The 17,160-nt window shown below is 48.5% G+C and overlaps 1 protein-coding gene across 1 annotated transcript in view; it reads right to left on the minus strand.

Annotated features, from left to right (window-relative positions):
- Nucleotides 1-16,860, minus strand: part of PFKP (phosphofructokinase, platelet) — a 90,709-nt gene extending 73,849 nt beyond the window's left edge. Inside the window, exons 1-2 of the mRNA XM_029236742.1 lie at nt 16,593-16,860; nt 2,789-2,862 (exon numbers count right to left, since the gene is read on the minus strand). Coding sequence (XP_029092575.1) covers nt 2,789-2,862; nt 16,593-16,707 — 189 coding nt within the window. The 5' untranslated portion in view covers nt 16,708-16,860. The remainder of the gene's footprint in view (nt 1-2,788; nt 2,863-16,592) is intronic.
- Nucleotides 16,861-17,160: the final 300 nt, after the last annotated feature.

Raw genomic sequence — 17,160 nt, forward strand, 5'->3', positions numbered from 1 at the left:
CTCCAAAATATATAAACAGCTCATGCAGCTCAATATTAAAGAAACAAACAACCCAATCCAAAAATGGGCAGGAGACCTAAATAGATATTTCTCCAAAAAAGACATACAGGTGGCCAAGAAGCACATGAAAAGCTGCTCAACATCACTAATTATTAGAGAAATGCAAATCAAAAGTACAATGAGGTCTCTCCTCACAGCAGTTAGAACGGGCATCATCAGAAAATCTACAAACAACAAATGCTGGAGAGGGTGTGGAGAAAAGGGAACCCTCTTGCACTGTTGGTAGGAATGTAAACTGATACAGCCACTATGGAGAACAGTATGGAGTTTCCTTAAAAAACTAAAAATAGAATTACCATATGATCCAGCAATCCCACTACGGAGCATATACCCAGAGGAAACCAGAATTCAAAAAGACACACGCACCCTGACGTTCCATTGCAGCACTATTTACAATAGCCAGGTCATGGAAGCAACCTAAATGCCCATCAACAGACAAATGAATAAAGAAGATGTGGTACATATATACAATGGAATATTACTCAGCCATAAAAAGGAACGAAATTGAGTCATTTGTTGAGACGTGGTGGCTCTAGAGACCGTCATACAGAGTGAAGTCAGAAAGAGAAAAACAAATATCGTATATTAACTCATGTATGTGGAAGCTAGAAAAATGGTATAGATGAACTGGTTTGCTGGGCAGAAGTTGAGACACAGATGTAGTGAATGTATGGACACCAAGGGGGGAAAACTGCGGTGGGGTGGGGATGATGGTGTGCTGAATTGGCGATTGGGATTGACATGTATACACTGATGTGTATAAAATTGATGACTAATAAGAACCTGCAGTATAAAAAAACAAAAAGAACAACTAATACTAAACTTTCTTTGGGTTATTTCTATGGAAATATGTTAATATATGTTAATATAAATGTTTCAGACATTACCTGAAATTTCTAAAAATCGTATATGTTTTGGTATAATGTTATAAGTCATAATTCTAGTTATTACTTTAAAATGTATATCTCAGAAATAAATTTGTATATCTCAGAAAACTAAATTTCCTCATCAATTGCATTATTATGAACTTTCATCAAATCTTTAACCGTGGTCATTTTTAAGGCTTTTGTCATTTACAGACAGTTCTGGGTGCACTCTGATGCTTTCGCAAAAATGTTCCTATAAGAGGGTTTCATCTTCAAGGAATTCATGGAAAAGACTCTGACAAGTACAGGTTTCTGGTAACTGACTATACTGCTGAACTGAACGAATAAGCATTTTCAGAACTCTAATGGTTTTCCATTAGATGATTTCATAAAAGTGCTAACAAAAGATCAACATGAAAAAATAATTATTAATTAATGGGACTGAGTGAACTGATGAGGATGATTATAATTTTTGTGACTTTCTGTTTGAATAAAGATAAATAAATAAATAAAAAGATAAAAAGCAAACCTAAGCCCAGGAAAAAACACCTTTCCTGCAAACGATAAACACATGGTCATTTGGACCAACGAGCAAAACCTGTGAGCAGTTACTTCTCAAGTAGAGAAAATGACTCAGTAAACAGACTCTGGAGCCCCGGCCAGCTCTCAGCAAGGTGGGCCGCACACACAGAACTGGCAGGGTTGGTGCCACCTGTGGGCCTGGGATGGAACAAAGAAATCACTTTGGCAAGACACACTGAGACCCCTTAGGACGACCACCCCTTTTAACTCGGCAGATGCCGTATCCTGGGATCACAGCAACGATACAAAGCACAGAACAGCTTCAAATATTAACCTAGAGCTTGCTGTGTTAGGATAGTTGAAAAATGGGCAGTGACCTAAATGTTGCCGGTGGCATAGGAATGCAAGGATCAAGTAGCTGAGGGGTCAGGTAAATGATGAGACATCAGGTTGATGGAATTTTACACAGACATTTACGCGATAGTTGTGGAATGTACGTTAACACATACAAAATTGTCATAACATACTGGCAGGTAAAAAACATAGTATACAAAATACATTTGCTATGGTGCTAATAATGTATATATTTCCTTCCAGTATTTCACATGTATTACACTGGGAAGAATCAGAATAAAACACTAACAGTGATTTTGGAAGAATTAAGCAATTAAAAAAACCATTCCCTTATTTCCATTTTTAAGCTTTATTGTTTTATAAATTTAAAAACTAAATGTTATTTTTTCTAATAGTTTTTGAAATCAATCATGTGGTCCAAGCTGTATGGGTGCCTTCCCTCCAAACACAACTTCTAAGCTGCCAGGACCTCAAAAGCAGGAGATAATGGGCCATCTGTTTGCTTTCAGATGCTTCATTTTGAAGTTAAGGCATAAAGAGATACCAGGGAGGTGGTCTGGGTTTTACATTAATGATGAAAAGCCCAAAGTGGCCACTCTCCCCCCCATTCAGCTTAATGTTTATTCAAATTCAGGCCCCAGTTTTAGTGACTATATCACTTCTGTAAGGAACGAGAACTGCAAATAAATACAACCAGTTTGATATCATTAATCCTACAAGAACACTAGGTGGATATCAAAATGGCATTTTGAGCCCCGTTTCATAACCTTTCTCCCCTTGTTCCCTAATACAAATCTCACAGACGTGCATCTAGACCGGGGGTGTAACCTCTCCTGGTACCTGGGCTCCCCTATTGGTACCCAAGTTTGCCCGTCACCTGCTGCCTCTTGCCTGCAGTCAGCAGCCCCAGGCACGCGTGAGGCCCCCAAGTGAGTACGAGGCAGCAATTCCTGAGAGAGAAAGCGGGAAGGGGACGTGACACTGACCTCGTAGATAAAGTACACTTTGGCCCCCACGTATATTCCCATGCGCACGACAGCTCGGACAGCAGCATTCATACCTGCAAAGGAATAGGGACAGTAGTTACTGAGGAGGCTGGGGAGAATCTAGTGATGCTATTTAATTAGCTGTGATGGTGGGAAAACCGTGTAACCTCTCGGACGGCCCCTATGAAAAGTGGTCACAACACAAACCTCCAGGATTAGTGCAGGGAGAAGAGAAAAAAGTACAAGGCAGGGACCAGCATGTTGTGGCCTAGTCCACAGATGAACAGAGGCTGGAGCACTGTTGGTTTAGAACATCGCTGTAAACACACTCGGAATATGAGCGACCTCAATTTGGTGTGAATCCGTAGGTTGATTTCCATCCAATTGCAAAACAACAGAGGAGAGATGTTTGTTTATAGGTAGCCAATTTCAAAGAAAATAGGCCTGAAAAGGCCATTGGTCTGGGGAGGAGATGAAAAATTATTACCAGCTACTAGCGTAAAAGAAAGTAATTTAGTCAGTGGCCTTAAATATAAATCATGCAATTTTATTAAAAGAAAGATCCAATTAAACCAGTATACTATAAATAATACCTAATCAAGATAAATCTAGGCCATTTCCACACTTCCCCAGAGGGCCTTGAAGGAAGTTAAAAGTGCAATGTATCCTTGTATAAAACTGCCACACTCCATTCTGCTTTCCACTGAAGCCCCATTTTGGGGCAGCCAACTGTGCGATGGACCATAAGTCTAGACCTACGTGAACAGGTCAGGATTTCACATCTGTAAAACCCTCTATCATCATATCAGCTGATGAACAAGGCCATCAGGAGAGCAGTGAGAAGGGAGGATCATTCCTCTCGTTAGGGATGCAGTCCTGAGCCTCAGAATATGCAGCACCTGGGCATCCAGCCTAACTGCTCCTGGGCCAATAGTTCCAATCTGCCTCCTTCGTAAATTTAAATTTTGGGAACAAACTTCAGGACTAAAGGTGTTGGAGAACATGGACCATACAGTAAGTGGTACTTCTGGTAAGTAAATAAACAAACGAAGGCACCTTGGGTCCCAGGGAATATACTCCACAGACAAGGAGGTTAAATTTGTATGTATTTGGATGGTAAACCTGCTCAGAGGATGGTTACAAATTTACAAATTACATTGAGCCAGTTTGGAAATCTGGAATGAGATCGTTGCCTCTGAAAGGTGACAATTTTGCAAGGTTACAGTGTTCACAGAGCCGGAAAAGCTGGAAATAAATCCATGTTAAATGTATATCTAACATCTACGCACAGGTAGACATTATGTATTTGGTAGTCTCACCACTTCATGTTCAAACCTAGTTTATTACACGAAGGATTTTAATGACCTACTGATTCATTGCTGGCTGTCTCTCATACCCTCAAACTCAGCATTTCAAGATGCAATAAATCATTTCACCTGCGTCATCTTCGCCTCCGTTCCCTGTATTCTCTCACTCAGATTAGCAAAACTTTTCACTCTCGCACAAGCTGGATACTCCTGATACCCTCCACAGCTCCTTGCCCATAAAACTGACATTTCCCTCCCCAAACTTCCCCTGAATCCACCATCTCCCTCTAACATTATTCACGTTATGGCCAGAATGAGTAAAGCAGCTTTTCCTCTTTTGTTATTATACAAGTAATTTATAAATATATTCTTATTAAAAAAATTACATATGTCGGAAAAGGCAAAGCTGTGGAGACAGTAAAAAAAAAAGTCAGTGGGGGTTGGGGGGATGAACAGGTGGGGCACAGAGGATTTTTAGTGCAGTGAAACTGCTCTGTATGACGTTATAATAATGCATACACCTCGTTATACATTTGTCCAAACCCATAGAACGGGCAACACCAAGAGTGAACCCTAAAATATCAACTATGGACTCTGGGTGAGGATGACGTGTCCATGTAGGGTCATCAGTTATAACAAATGCACCATCTGGTGGGGATGTTGATAGGGTGGGGGTGGGTCTGCATGGGTGGGGGCAGAAGATAGAGGGGAATCTCTGGAACTTCGCCTCAGTTTTGCTCTAAAATCTAGAACTCTGAAAAACACGGTTAAAAAAACAAACACAGATGAGGCCGTGTCTTGCTTTCCCATGCCCGCCCCTTTGGAGCGCAGTGCATACACCCTGTAGACGCACTCCCCTTGTGCTAGCTGTAATCTCACACTTTTTTGAGATGTTTTCTATGGTAACATCAGCATTCTCTTTCTCAAACTCAAAAACGCCCAGGTTCCTCCCTGGATTCCTCAGGGCCTGCGCTCATAAAACCAAGCTCTTCAGGTGAGATCTCCAGCCCCCCGGGCTCTTCCTACCTGCTCAGTCCCACCTGGATGCCCCATCTACACGTCAGGACTGCAGCTCCCCCAGAACTGCCACCACGTCCCGGAGGGGTCCTCGCTCAACCTCCAGGAGGGACGGGTCTCCTTCACCTCCAGGAAGGCTTCCCCACCGGCCTTTCCTCACCGGCCTTCACTACACCCACCTGGGCGACACACCTGCATCTCATGCAGGCAGCCTCAGCTCTCAGGCCTTAACCGAACGGATAAACGAGCTCCTCTCGGCCCCTTCCCACAGACCCCGCGATTCTAGGACTTTATTCTGTGGCCCCTGAATCGAGAGACTGACCACCAAACGCTGGAGCCCTACCAACCCTCCATCACCAGGACGCAAGCGCACGAGTTAACGCCGGCTCCCTGGCCCCCGCCCTCCCCCACGTGCTCCTGAAGACCTCATTTCTGGCGGGTGGGGGGGTGGGGAGGCTTTCATAAAGGCATGAATAAAGAGGAGTTGGGGGATTTTAGAATGTGCAAGTGGAGAAAAATGGCAGAAGGAACGACAAGTGGGACACTATCGAGAGGTGACCCCAGGGGTCCCCATGTGGAAGAAAAACATGCCCAGGGTGACCCCTGCCTGAAAGTTCTGACCACCTTCACAGCAGGCCTGGGGCCTGAACTCCTCCCCTGCCCCGTGGGGTTGAGCTGGACTCACCTGGGAAAGCGGCCTCTCCGCTCGGGGCTGGTCCCCCCTCAGCCCGCAGCAGGCCTGGGATGGGGGTTGGGGGGGGGGGGGTCCCAGGTCAGGGAGGGTCCTGAGCACCGTATTTCTCCCAAGTTCCCCGGAGAGTGGGCTCCGCGCGTCTGAGCCTCAGCGCTAACCCCCCAAGGCTTTTATTCCAGGGTCGTTAAGGTAACTTGGCTACACCTGCTGCCTTTCCCGTGCAGCCCGGAGCTGGCCGCCTTCTGACTGGGGCCTGAGAGGAGCTGTGGTAACAGCTCAGTGGTAACCAGGGTAACCAGGGCTGAGTGCTCTGAGCACCTGACCTGATGCTCCCAGAAAGCCTGCGGGGCCTGGGTCCTCCTGAGAGATGAGGAAGTCGGGCTCTAAGTGGATAAATTAACAGCCGAGGGAACAAAACTTGTAAAAGGCAAAGCTGGAGTGTAAACCCTACTCTTCCTTTTATTTTAACTTAAAAGCCGTTATAATTCCCTCTAGTAGGAAGGAAACTTGGAGAAAACAATGCCCATGGGGCCCCAGTTCTTGCGTAATTGTTTGCGGAGGGCCGGCTCTCCACTTGAATTTGGGAAGGACAGGACAGAGCTGCTATCTGGTGCTGGGCCCACAGGTGGGTGCCTTCAAGGAAGGGCCCAGAGGACAGAAGCCAAGGACACAGGAAAGGCCAATTTTCACCGACAGCTTCTTTGACACACGCAACTGGGATTCAGACATATGATTTGGGGTCTGAGGGCCTTGTGGGTGAGCAGTGCCGATTTTCTGGTTCTGTTGGATGCTGTCCTGTCTTGGACTGTCCACAGAGAGCACAGGGCAACTCCAGCTGCTGTTTTCAATAAACGTTCAGACATAGTTGAGTTCCTTCCTTTTGTTTTTGGTTTTGTTTTGGCAGCCAGGCTCTGGAGTTCAAACAACTTCCCTAATTGTTTCCATGGGAAACCATCATCCTGCCACCAAGAAAGAATCTTAGTATTTGGAAAGTATCCTCTTCATCACTTGCAAAAATTAAAACCCTCGTCCTCAGGGAATGTGCAGACTTGCTACAGGAACCAAAAATAAACAAATCTTGAAAGAACCAAGGAGCAGCTAGGTGGAAAATGTGAGAAAATTACTTTAGGTGCGCTAGAAAGAAGAGACTTATTGCTTTCTTGATGTGACATATTCTCAAATAGGTTCTTACTAAAGCATCATGCACGTAAGATAGTCATTAGGATAACTTCTTCCTTGAGGTCAGGGAGGCCGTGGACCCAAAGGTTTCCTGAGATTCTGTTCTGGTAACGTTTATTTATTTAAATTTATTTATTTATTTATTTTTGGCTGTGTTGGGTCTTCATTGCTGCACGCGAGCTTTCCCTAGCTGCGGTGAGCGGGGCCTACTCTTCATCGCGGTGCGCAGGCTTCTCATTGCAGTGGCTTCTCTTGTTGTGGAGCATGGGCTTCAGTATTTGTGGCAGGCGGGCTCAGTAGTTGTCGTTCACAGGCTGTAGAGTGCAGGCTTAGTAGTTGTGGCACACGGGCTTAGCTGTTCCGTGGCATGTGGGATCTTCCTGGACCAGGGCTCAAACCTGTGTCCCCTGCACTGGCAGGCGGCTTCTTTTTTTTTTTTTAGCATCTTTATTGGAGTATAATTGCTTTACAATGTTGTGTTAGTTTCTGCTGTATAACAAAATGAATCAGCTCTACGTATACTTATATCCCCATATCCCCTCCCTCTTGCATCTCCCTCCCACCCTCCTTATCCCACCCGTCTAGGTGGTCGCAAAGCACTTGAGCTGATCTCCCTGTGCTATGCGGCTGCTTCCCACTAGCTATCTATTCTCCGCTTGGTAGTATATATATGTCCATGCCACTCTCTCACTTCGTCCCAGCTTACCCTTACCCCTCCCTGTGTCCTCAAGTCCATGCTCTATGTCTGTGTCTTTATTCCTGTCCTCACAGGCGGATTCTTAATCACTGCGCCACCACGGAAGTCCCTCTGATAAAATTTAAACTTCAAGTAATTTGTTAAAAACAAGGACTGTGTTGATACCAATAAAATAACTGGGGCTTTGTTTTACTTCCTATGTGGTCTGAAGAGTCTAATAAACCTCCTTACTTAGCCCTTTATGACTGTGTGGAGCTGTTTCCCCTGCATATTTCTCAGTGCCCATAACCACTCCCTGACTAATTTCAATATTTAAATTCCCTTTTGAAAAATAAGATCTGGTGCTTAATCCTCTTACTGGTTTCTCCCTGACTATATGGAGTTTTCACCTTTGTACCAAAGCAAGGATGTTAGCATAGGTCAGAAAACAAACTTAAAGCGCACCTTATCTTGCTCTTGCTACTGACGTTCTCCATAAAGCTTCCTTGTTTAATAATTCAGGTGTGGGAGGGGAAAAAACGTCCTCAGGAGAAAGTGTCGGGATGCTGGATCCCCTGTGAATCAGTTACCAACCGGGGGTTTCTCATCATCCTGAAGTGTCCAAATCACCTAGTCTTGTCTTAGATGTCAGTGACATAAATCTCTGAGCGGGTTCAATCATTCATTTATTCATCCGTCCGTCCATCCAGGACACACGGATGGGGTGTCTTTTCTCTGCTGGCACTGCCGGGCGATGCAGTGACAGAAGAGGGGAAGGTCGTGGCCCTGGTGGGGCTTGTTGCAGCCAGTAAACAACACACAACACACACACACATTTCACCCAGAGGTGCAGGAGAAAGAAGGAAAGCAGAGCAGGGCTGGGGGTTGCCATGGGGGTGTGCAGAGGGGCAGCAGCAGCCTTGAGACGTGCCATTTGGGAGAGAATGGAAGACGGTGATGGAGGCTGGCCAAGTGGCCATCTGGACGTCTGGGAAGGAGGACCACAGCAGGCCCAGGGCCACTGCAGGCACCAGACCACTGCCAGAGGTCCCCTGCATGGCCCCTGACTGTGACATGAACACGCAGGAGGGACCGTCTGAACCTGAGCGCCTCACACACCCCTCCCTCTAGACCCCCATCCACTGGGATCCCCACCGACCACACCAACACGCACTGGGGCAGACACACGCTGGATTTCAAAGGCTCAAGATGGAAAAAAGAATGTGAAACAGCTTATTAATCACCTTTGTATTGACAATGGGTTGAAACATTGGACTGAATAAAACAGAGGCTTAAATTAATTTCACCTGTTTCTGTTACATTTCCAAACGGTGGTGACTAGTTTAAAATTACACAATCACACATAAGCCTCGTCTCTGCCATTTCCCTCCATCTTGAACCTGCTTTTAACCCCCAACAACGCATGTCTATCTTGCCACACCTACCAGCGCGAAGCGATGCATATTCCATCCGGGATCCTAATGCAGCTCATTCCCTGTGATGATTTTCCACTGGTTTTCCCACTATTCACTGGTATGAACATTGTGTCAAGAATGTCCTTCTGCAAGCCTGCCTGTCCCCATCTGGGCTCCTCGCTCGGCCTTTCTTCCTGCTGCGTGGACCAGCTCCAGCCTGAGGCTCCACTGACACAGCCCACCCCCAGCTCACCCTCCACGGCCCAGTCTGGCTCCTCAGGACACTGGGGCCCCCTCCACAGCCCTCCCCTCCTCTCTCCACAAAGCCGCCCTCATCAGAAGCAGCTGGCACCCAGGTGGCTTCCAGGTCACACAAGGTAAATCCAAAGTCCTCCCCGTGGCCCCCCCAGCCCCGGCCCCGCCCCCCACACTGGCCCAGCCGCTCTCTCCCAGCCCTGCCTGCTCCTGGCTATTTCCTGCTGGTCATTCCTTCCCCCTCACATGGCAGGTGGGGGGGCCGTCCCTGGGAGAAGGGGCTCCACCGTCAGCCTAAGGCAGGCCGAGGAGGCCGTCACTCATCTGGGGGACGATTTAACGAGAGAAAAAACAAAGCCTGAGAATATTCGACCAGAGCTGAAAAAATAAGGAGGGATGGCAGCTCGAGGTCCCCCTGGCCAGCCTTCAACACTTGTAATCAAAAGAACCCTGGCCCGACCACTTGCTCACACCTTTACACAAGAGGCCTCCATTCACTGATCTCCCCGTCAGAATCCTCACCAGAAAACCATCACAGGAAACATCAGATGGTCTGAACCGCCACCTGGACCCAGGACTCCAGCAAGGTCCTCGGCCGACCACAGGGACCCGTCGCTGCGGGTGTGACTGCCAGGCCTTCCCTGGACCCACAGAATCAGAATCTACATCTCAGCCAGATCCTCAGGCAGCTGTCTGCATCCAGGATAAAGAAGGAAGCTGAGGGCCCTCGGGGGCAGCAGGGCCTCCCTGGGCCTGAGTAGTGCTGCCTTTTCTCTCCAGCAGGTCCTGCTTGAGACTCAAGGTTGTCTTAGGGGCAGGGGAAGGGGAGAAAAAAAGAGGGGGGAGAAGACAGGGATTGTGTGATTCCACTTCGTGTTGCAAACCAACAATTGCAGGCCCTGTCCCACCAGGACTGGAGAGCAGAGCCAGACCCTGTAAGGAAGTCCCTTCGTGCTCAGGACGCCACTCTGCCACGCACTATGCTGCCTCTTGTCCTGACAGCACAACGTCTGTGATTCCCAACACCCTAAGCGTGCGGTGGTGAAGACATGCGGAAGAGAGGGTGGGAGGAAACCGGGGCCTCGGAAGGTGCTTTCTCACAAATAAAATGCACCACCATACAGAGCTCGCTGCAAAGAATAACTCGAAAAGGTGACTCAGCTCTTTTCTTAACATACGCAAAGACACCTTCCAACATGATTGCAGTCATGGCGGGTATACATCTGTGCCCTTATGTCTGCCTGTAACATGTCACTACCCTATCCCCATATTTCTACTGTAACTGCTCCTGGCACCCCATCAGATCCGTGTTCACACAGCCCCAATTCTCCCGGATAAAAGGTTTGAGTCCTGTATCAAAGCTTTCCGTTTTCTGGAACCGAGGGGAAACATGCTTTTTTGGTTAAGATGACAAAATGTCTAGTTTCTAAAGGTCATCTAAGTGTGTCACACAACGCTATTTGCACTCCTAGAAAAGGGTGCAATTGCATGGATTTTCCACGGTACCCATGGAGTGAACACTAACATTCTAGTGCACGGCCTCCTGGACCCAATAATTTTTGCTAAATTAATGATTACATTGTCAGTGGGAAAGTTCCCATTACAGAATGTAAGTGCTCAGAGCCAGGGCAGGAAGGGCCCCAGAGCTGTGTGAGGTGAGATGCCCACTGTTCTCATCTTACTGGGCTCTCAGTCCCTCAAAGTTTTGGGTGGGCATGGAAGGAACCCACCCAAGCAGGGCCCAGATGCTGTGTTCAAGAAACACGTGTTCAGGGGAGAACCAACCAGCATCCAGCTCTGGTTGACTAGTACTTCACATTTCTGAGGACGGTTTTTAAGTTCTTATGTGGAGACATTAGTTGTTCCCAGATACAGCTCTGCAGATAAAAGAATGCTTTTGTGTGGGAGTTCCCTGGTGGCCTAGTGGTTAGGATTCCAGGCTTTCACTGCCCTGGCCCGGGTTCAATCCCTGCTCAGGGAACTGAGATCCTGCAAGCCACTCGGCGGAGCCAAAAAAAAGAAAAAAAATGAGTGCTTTTGATTAGTGAAGGTTTAAATAGTTAAAATGACTTCATGAGAGAGCTTCCCTGGTGGCACAGTGGTTAAAAACCCACCTGCCAATGCAGGGGACACGGGTTCGAGCCCTGGTCTGGGAAGATCCCACATGCCTCGGAACAACAAAGCCCAAGCGCCACAACCATTGAAGCCCACGCACTTAGAGCCTGTGCTCCACAACAAGAGAAGCCACTGCAATGAGAAGCCCGTGCACCGTAACGAAGAGTAGCCCCCGCTCGCTGCAACTAGAGAAAGCCCACGCACAGCAACAAAGACCCAATTCAACCAAAAGTAAATAATAAGTTAATTAATTTTTATAAAGCATATTAAAAAAAAAGACTTCATGAGAAAAGACAGCCAGAACGTCTAGTCGCCCACCATTTCGCAGAAGGAAGTGGTCCACACTCAGTGAGATCCCAGGAGGGAGACATTCAGCAAACATCTGAGTACCTGCCGAGTGCCCCGTACTGTGCTGAGGCACACCCTGGTGAATGGACATATGTCCTGGGCCACCCCTTCTCACTGCAGCCTGTAGCCTGGCCAGTTCATCTCAAAGCTCACTTGCTCGTGCGTGAAGCAGATGAGCCACTGTGTGGAAGCATTAGTGCCTACTGCTAAGCAAATGTTCACTCGATGTTAGTCACTCTTTTTTTTTTTAATTTTATTGGAGTATAGTTGATTTACAATGTTGTGTTAGTTTCAGGTGTACAGAAAAGTGTATCAGTTATACATATACATATATCCGTTCTTTTTCAGATTCTTTTCCCATATAGGTTATTACAGAGTATTGAGTAGAGTTCCCCGTGCTATACAGCAGGTTCCTGTTGGTTCTCTATTTTATATATAGTAGTGTGTTAATCCCAAACTCCTAATTTATCCCTCCCCCCGCCTCCACGTTTCCCCTTTGGTCACCATAAGTTTGTTTTCTAAATCTGAGTCTGTTTCTGTTTTGCAAATAAGTTCATTTATGTCATTTTTAAAAAAAAATTAATTCCGCATATGAGTGATATCATATGATATTTGTCTTTTTCTGTCTGACTTACTGTACTTAGTATGCTACTCTCTAGGTCCATCCATGTTGCTGCAAATGGCATTATTTGATTCTTTCCTATGGCTAATTCTTCCTATTAGTGGAAAGGCTTATACAGACTCCATCTATATGAGCTTTCTGCAAACAATGTCTTCATGCTTACTTTGCCACAGGCCAAACAGGACGCAGCTTTCCTGTTCAGACTACCCTCTGGGTCCATTTCTGTGCATTCTCAGCTGCGCCAGGCCCTCCAGAAGCCCTCAATTTGTGTCTAAGGCAATGAGTCATTTTTGGCGTATGACATAGTGTTGCTTGGGGGTGGATACCTAGTCATGGTAAGTCTGTCCAGTGACCTGGCACTTATTTTTAGTTAAAGTGAAAATCAATTTAAACTTGCAGACATTCCTTGTGACAATGGAAGCAACCCAAAGAATGAAAAAAACAATAATTAGTCTTAGAAATAGTCTTCCTTAATGGCCAGGGCTGGGGGATTCAGGAATATAGCTGGGGGATTTTCATTTTGTTCAATAATCATATTACACAAATTCCACTGGAAAACAAGCATTTCATCACTTTGGTATCAGGTGTTACATCAATTTAGCCACCCCAATGCTCTTACTGTACAAACGCGTTTTCTGTTATCAAAGCTGTGTAAAAATCATCTGTATAAGCTATGTAATATCTTCCATTTCTTTTGACTAGTAAGTAGGGTAGCTATTGTCTCATGTTTAAATATCTATCTGAAATTTTAGGTTCATTATTTGTTTTAGATGATTATAATTTACCTCTTCATTAACTTAGTGAAGAAATCATTAAGGCATTTTATACCAATTAAATAGTTTATGTATTTTTAGTATGAGGAATTTCACACAGTGGTCCTGTTTTCCAATGTAATTTGTAAAGCACAATCTTAAATTCCACTTGAGTTTTTAAAAGATTTTAAGGTTTTTGTCTCTAATTTGATTAAAAAAATATTTGATTTGGGGCAAATTATTTAAATACTTCTTGATTTTTTAATCTGAAAAATGGAAAGAAAATGCCACCTGCCTTACCAGATAAAATTCTGGTGTTATGAAAAAAAGTCATCTGCATACTTTTGAGCAAACCAGGCTTTGCTCCTCTGAGTATTAATTAGTTGTTACAACTGTAAAAGCAGGGCTTACTGAAAAGTGTTTGGGGTTGAGACCTCACAGAACTTCATTTAAATCCTACCATGGGCCACCTATAAGCCTGCCACCTTAATGAGGTTACTTCTCTCCCCTTGAGCCTCTCTTGTCACCTCTTAAATGAAGATGTGTGTGTCTTGGAGCCAGGTAATCAGGCCTGGAGATAAGAACCATAAAGCTCCTAGAACATCAAGTGAGCTCAATAACTAGAAGCTATAGTCATCTCAACATGAAATTTTACCATAATTTCACATCTGATTAGAAAACTATCCTGAAATTAAGACTTGTGATTATTCTCCTTGGTCTTTATTAGCTGCAAGCAAAACTCTCTTATCCCAGGGAAAATCAAGCACTGATACCATTTAGAGTCAAGATAAGATGGTAAAAGGATAGGGGTATAAATGACAGCATCTCTAGGAATAACCTCCTCCAAGGGGCTGTAAGTCTGCTGCTGCCTGCCGAGACCGGCCCCTGGGTGCACATCTTAAGGTGAACTTTCTTGGAAAGAAATGCATTCAACTGTTCAGTCACGTCTCAGGTAGGATCAAAAGAGGAGGTGGCTCTTGGCATGAAGTCCAAGAAGAAATGGAGACTACAGCCTCAGCTCTGCCTGAGGGAAAATGCCCAGATGCCCGGCCATGGTCGGCTCTCCAGGGACGGCCCAGATGTGTCAGTTCAGAGCATCAGGCGATCTCCCATTAACCTGACAATACACTGACCAAGCCACGTTCTCATATAATTTTGATTCTCAAAGTATCTTTTCCACTGACAAGAAGAGGTGTGGACTTACTGACCTCTATTATTCATAACTGCTCACAAGTTGCAGAGATAAGTAGCAGGTTAAGTATCAGTAGCAGAAAAAATGCTGGTTCTGTCTATTGCATCATTACCTCAGTTGCCTTTGCACCAGCTACCAGGTAGTTGAGAAGACTTTTGGACAGGAACTCAAAAGAGTGACCTATATTTTTTTCAACAGACAGAGCACCTTAATTCTAAAATGACCTTGAAACTCTGACCTTGAAGCCTGGAGGGTTAAGAGACCAGTTCCTCTTCCTGTGCCAACAATTTATTCTCTTTCCAAGACCGGGGTAAGAGTCACTTAAGATGCTTCCTAATTTGGGCTAGCCCACTTCTCCAGAGGCACGTGCTTTTGAAGCCCTTTGACGGGGAAGCTTCTCTCAGCCCCACCCCGACCCCGCCAGACCCCCTCCGGCACATCATTTAAGTAACTTGGGCGATGTCATCTATTTCACTCTGCCACTTCCCCAACCCCAGCCTTGTTTATATCACAACATTTTCTCTCTTCAATGTTTATACCAGGGGCCACTTTACTAGAATACCAAATTAGACTAGCCCTGCCTCGCGCTGACGCAAAGGCAGGCTTGTGGGGCTTCGACAGTGACTGATGTCGCGAGCGCCACCTTCAGTAGGACAGGGGGGGGCTTCCAAGGGACCCACGTGCCGGGGACCCCCATGCCTCCTGCCCGCCGCAGGCGGGGTGCCCAGGGTCGAGGGCGCGGGGCGCACGGGCGGTGACTGGCCAGGCATCACGTACGCGCCCGCGGCGGGCGGGGCTGCAGCCTCAGCGCCCCACCTGCCGCACCCCCCAGGCCCCGCCCGGCTCAAGGGCGAAGGGAAGGTCACGGGCAGGGTGGGCGGCAGGCGAGGGCGCCGGGCCCAACACTTAAGCATCCCTGCACCGTGTGTGGTGAAAATGAGGCATCAGGGCCTTTCAACTCATCCGGGACAGGAGGAAGAAGGTAAAATAAAAACCAAAACCTAGCTCGAGAGGCGTCTCCGGCCTGCGATCCTCAGGCTCCAAGGACGCAGCCGCCTGAGCACAGCCCTGCTACTTTCTAGCGGTTGGGTCGCCCCACCCAGGTATTCACCGGGATCAGGAAACCCCAGCGTCTGGGAACCCCTGCGTCCCCATGTGCGCCCAGCGCTAGGGACCCGGGGCACGTCTGTGTCACCCTCGCTTTACATTGAAATATTCTCTTCGTGTGTCCGTGGGTACCGAGCCTGGGTCCCCTTCTCCCCGAAATCAGCTTCCACGCTTGGGGGTGGGGGGCGGTTGCTGGAGTCCGCGCTTGCGGGGCTGGTGACGCCCCGGAGTCCCCGCTTCCTGTTCCTTCCCATCCAGGGGAGGCTGGCGGGGAGGGCCCAGTGACCCATTTCAGCTTTCAGTTTGGTGACGAGCCGGAAGGGGACAAGAGATTAGAGCGGAGGAGAACCGTTTTTAAAATTTCCCAGCGGAAACGCGAGGTGGTGCCGGGCCGCCGGGCAACCCCGGGCAGGGACCCCCGTGCCTCCCCCGCCGCGTCCCGCCGGACAGCAGCGGGGACGCCGCCCGCGCCGCGCGGGGGTCGCGAGGCTGCCGACGCGTCGCAGGGACCCAGCGGATTTTTCCAAGACATTGGGGGTAGGGAGTGGGTGACGGAGCTGGGGAGGGCGCCGCGGCATCGGAAGTGGCCGCGCTGTAGCCAAGCTTTGGAGGGGCGTCCAGCTTCATCCTACGACTCGGAAGAGAAATGACCACCGAGCGTGGTCCAGGCGACCCCGTAGCCAGTCGCAATTTAAAAAATAAACGTGAAGGTGGAAAATTGACCTTCCTGGTAAGGGATCCTACTGCCATAGCCCTCCCTCCCCCCCGCCACCGACTCCGCAGTGACTCCTTCTGAGGCTGCACGGCCCGCACCCGCTCCCGCCACAGGAAGGTACCCCCGAGGTTCCTGGGCGCGGGGCTTCTCCCCCACCCTTCTCTTATCCCCGGTACCCGCTCTCTTCCTCTCTTCTCTTTGCTTCCCCCATCTCTTCTCCCTGGAGCCTCATCCTTTCTCTCTGGTCCCTGCTCCCCATCCTTTCTCCCCGGTACCCCCATCCTTTCTCCCAGGTACCCCCATCCTTTCTCCCAGGTACCCCCATCCTTTCTCCCGGTTACCCCCACATCCCTTCTCCCTAGTCCCCTCCCTTCGCCTCCGGCCCGGGACCCGGGGAGGCGGTGGCGCACCTTGGGCATCCCCGCCGCTGGTCAGCACGCCTATGGCTTTGCCGGCCCCGGAGAGTTGCTCCAGGAACTTTCGGAAGGAGCCCTTGGGGTTCGGGGAGACGTCGTGGTCGCCCATGGCGAGCAGGCCGGAGATCGCGCTCGGGAGGGTGCTCAGCAGGCACTGCGCCCCTCCCGCGCCGCCGCCACTGGAACCGCCGGCCCCGCCCGCGCGGCGCGCGCCAATGGGCGGCCAAGGGCGGGCTCAGGGGCGCGGGTAGGCGGGGCAGGCGGGATCGGGGGCGCCAGCTTTCAGGGAGCCGCGCGGGCCAGGGAGCTTGGCCTGGAGGGAGCACCACTTGGGGGGGGGTTGCATCGCAGGTGGGAGGAGCGTTACGAGCCGGAAGCACCTCAGAGGGAAGGAGAAGCACCGCAGGTGGGTGGGGAAATCACCGCAGGTGGGCGGAGCATCCCTGGTGGGGGAGGGGAAAGCACCCTAGGAGGGTGTGCAGCGAAGGTGGGAGGAGCATCGAGAGGGGGAAGTGCGGCAGGCAGGGGGAAAGCACAGCAGCTGGGTGGGAGCATCTTTGGG

Source organism: Monodon monoceros, unplaced genomic scaffold (genome assembly GCF_005190385.1).
Source record: "Monodon monoceros isolate NGI ecotype Baffin Bay Population unplaced genomic scaffold, NGI_Narwhal_1 Super_Scaffold_21, whole genome shotgun sequence".
NCBI lineage: Eukaryota > Metazoa > Chordata > Mammalia > Artiodactyla > Monodontidae > Monodon > Monodon monoceros.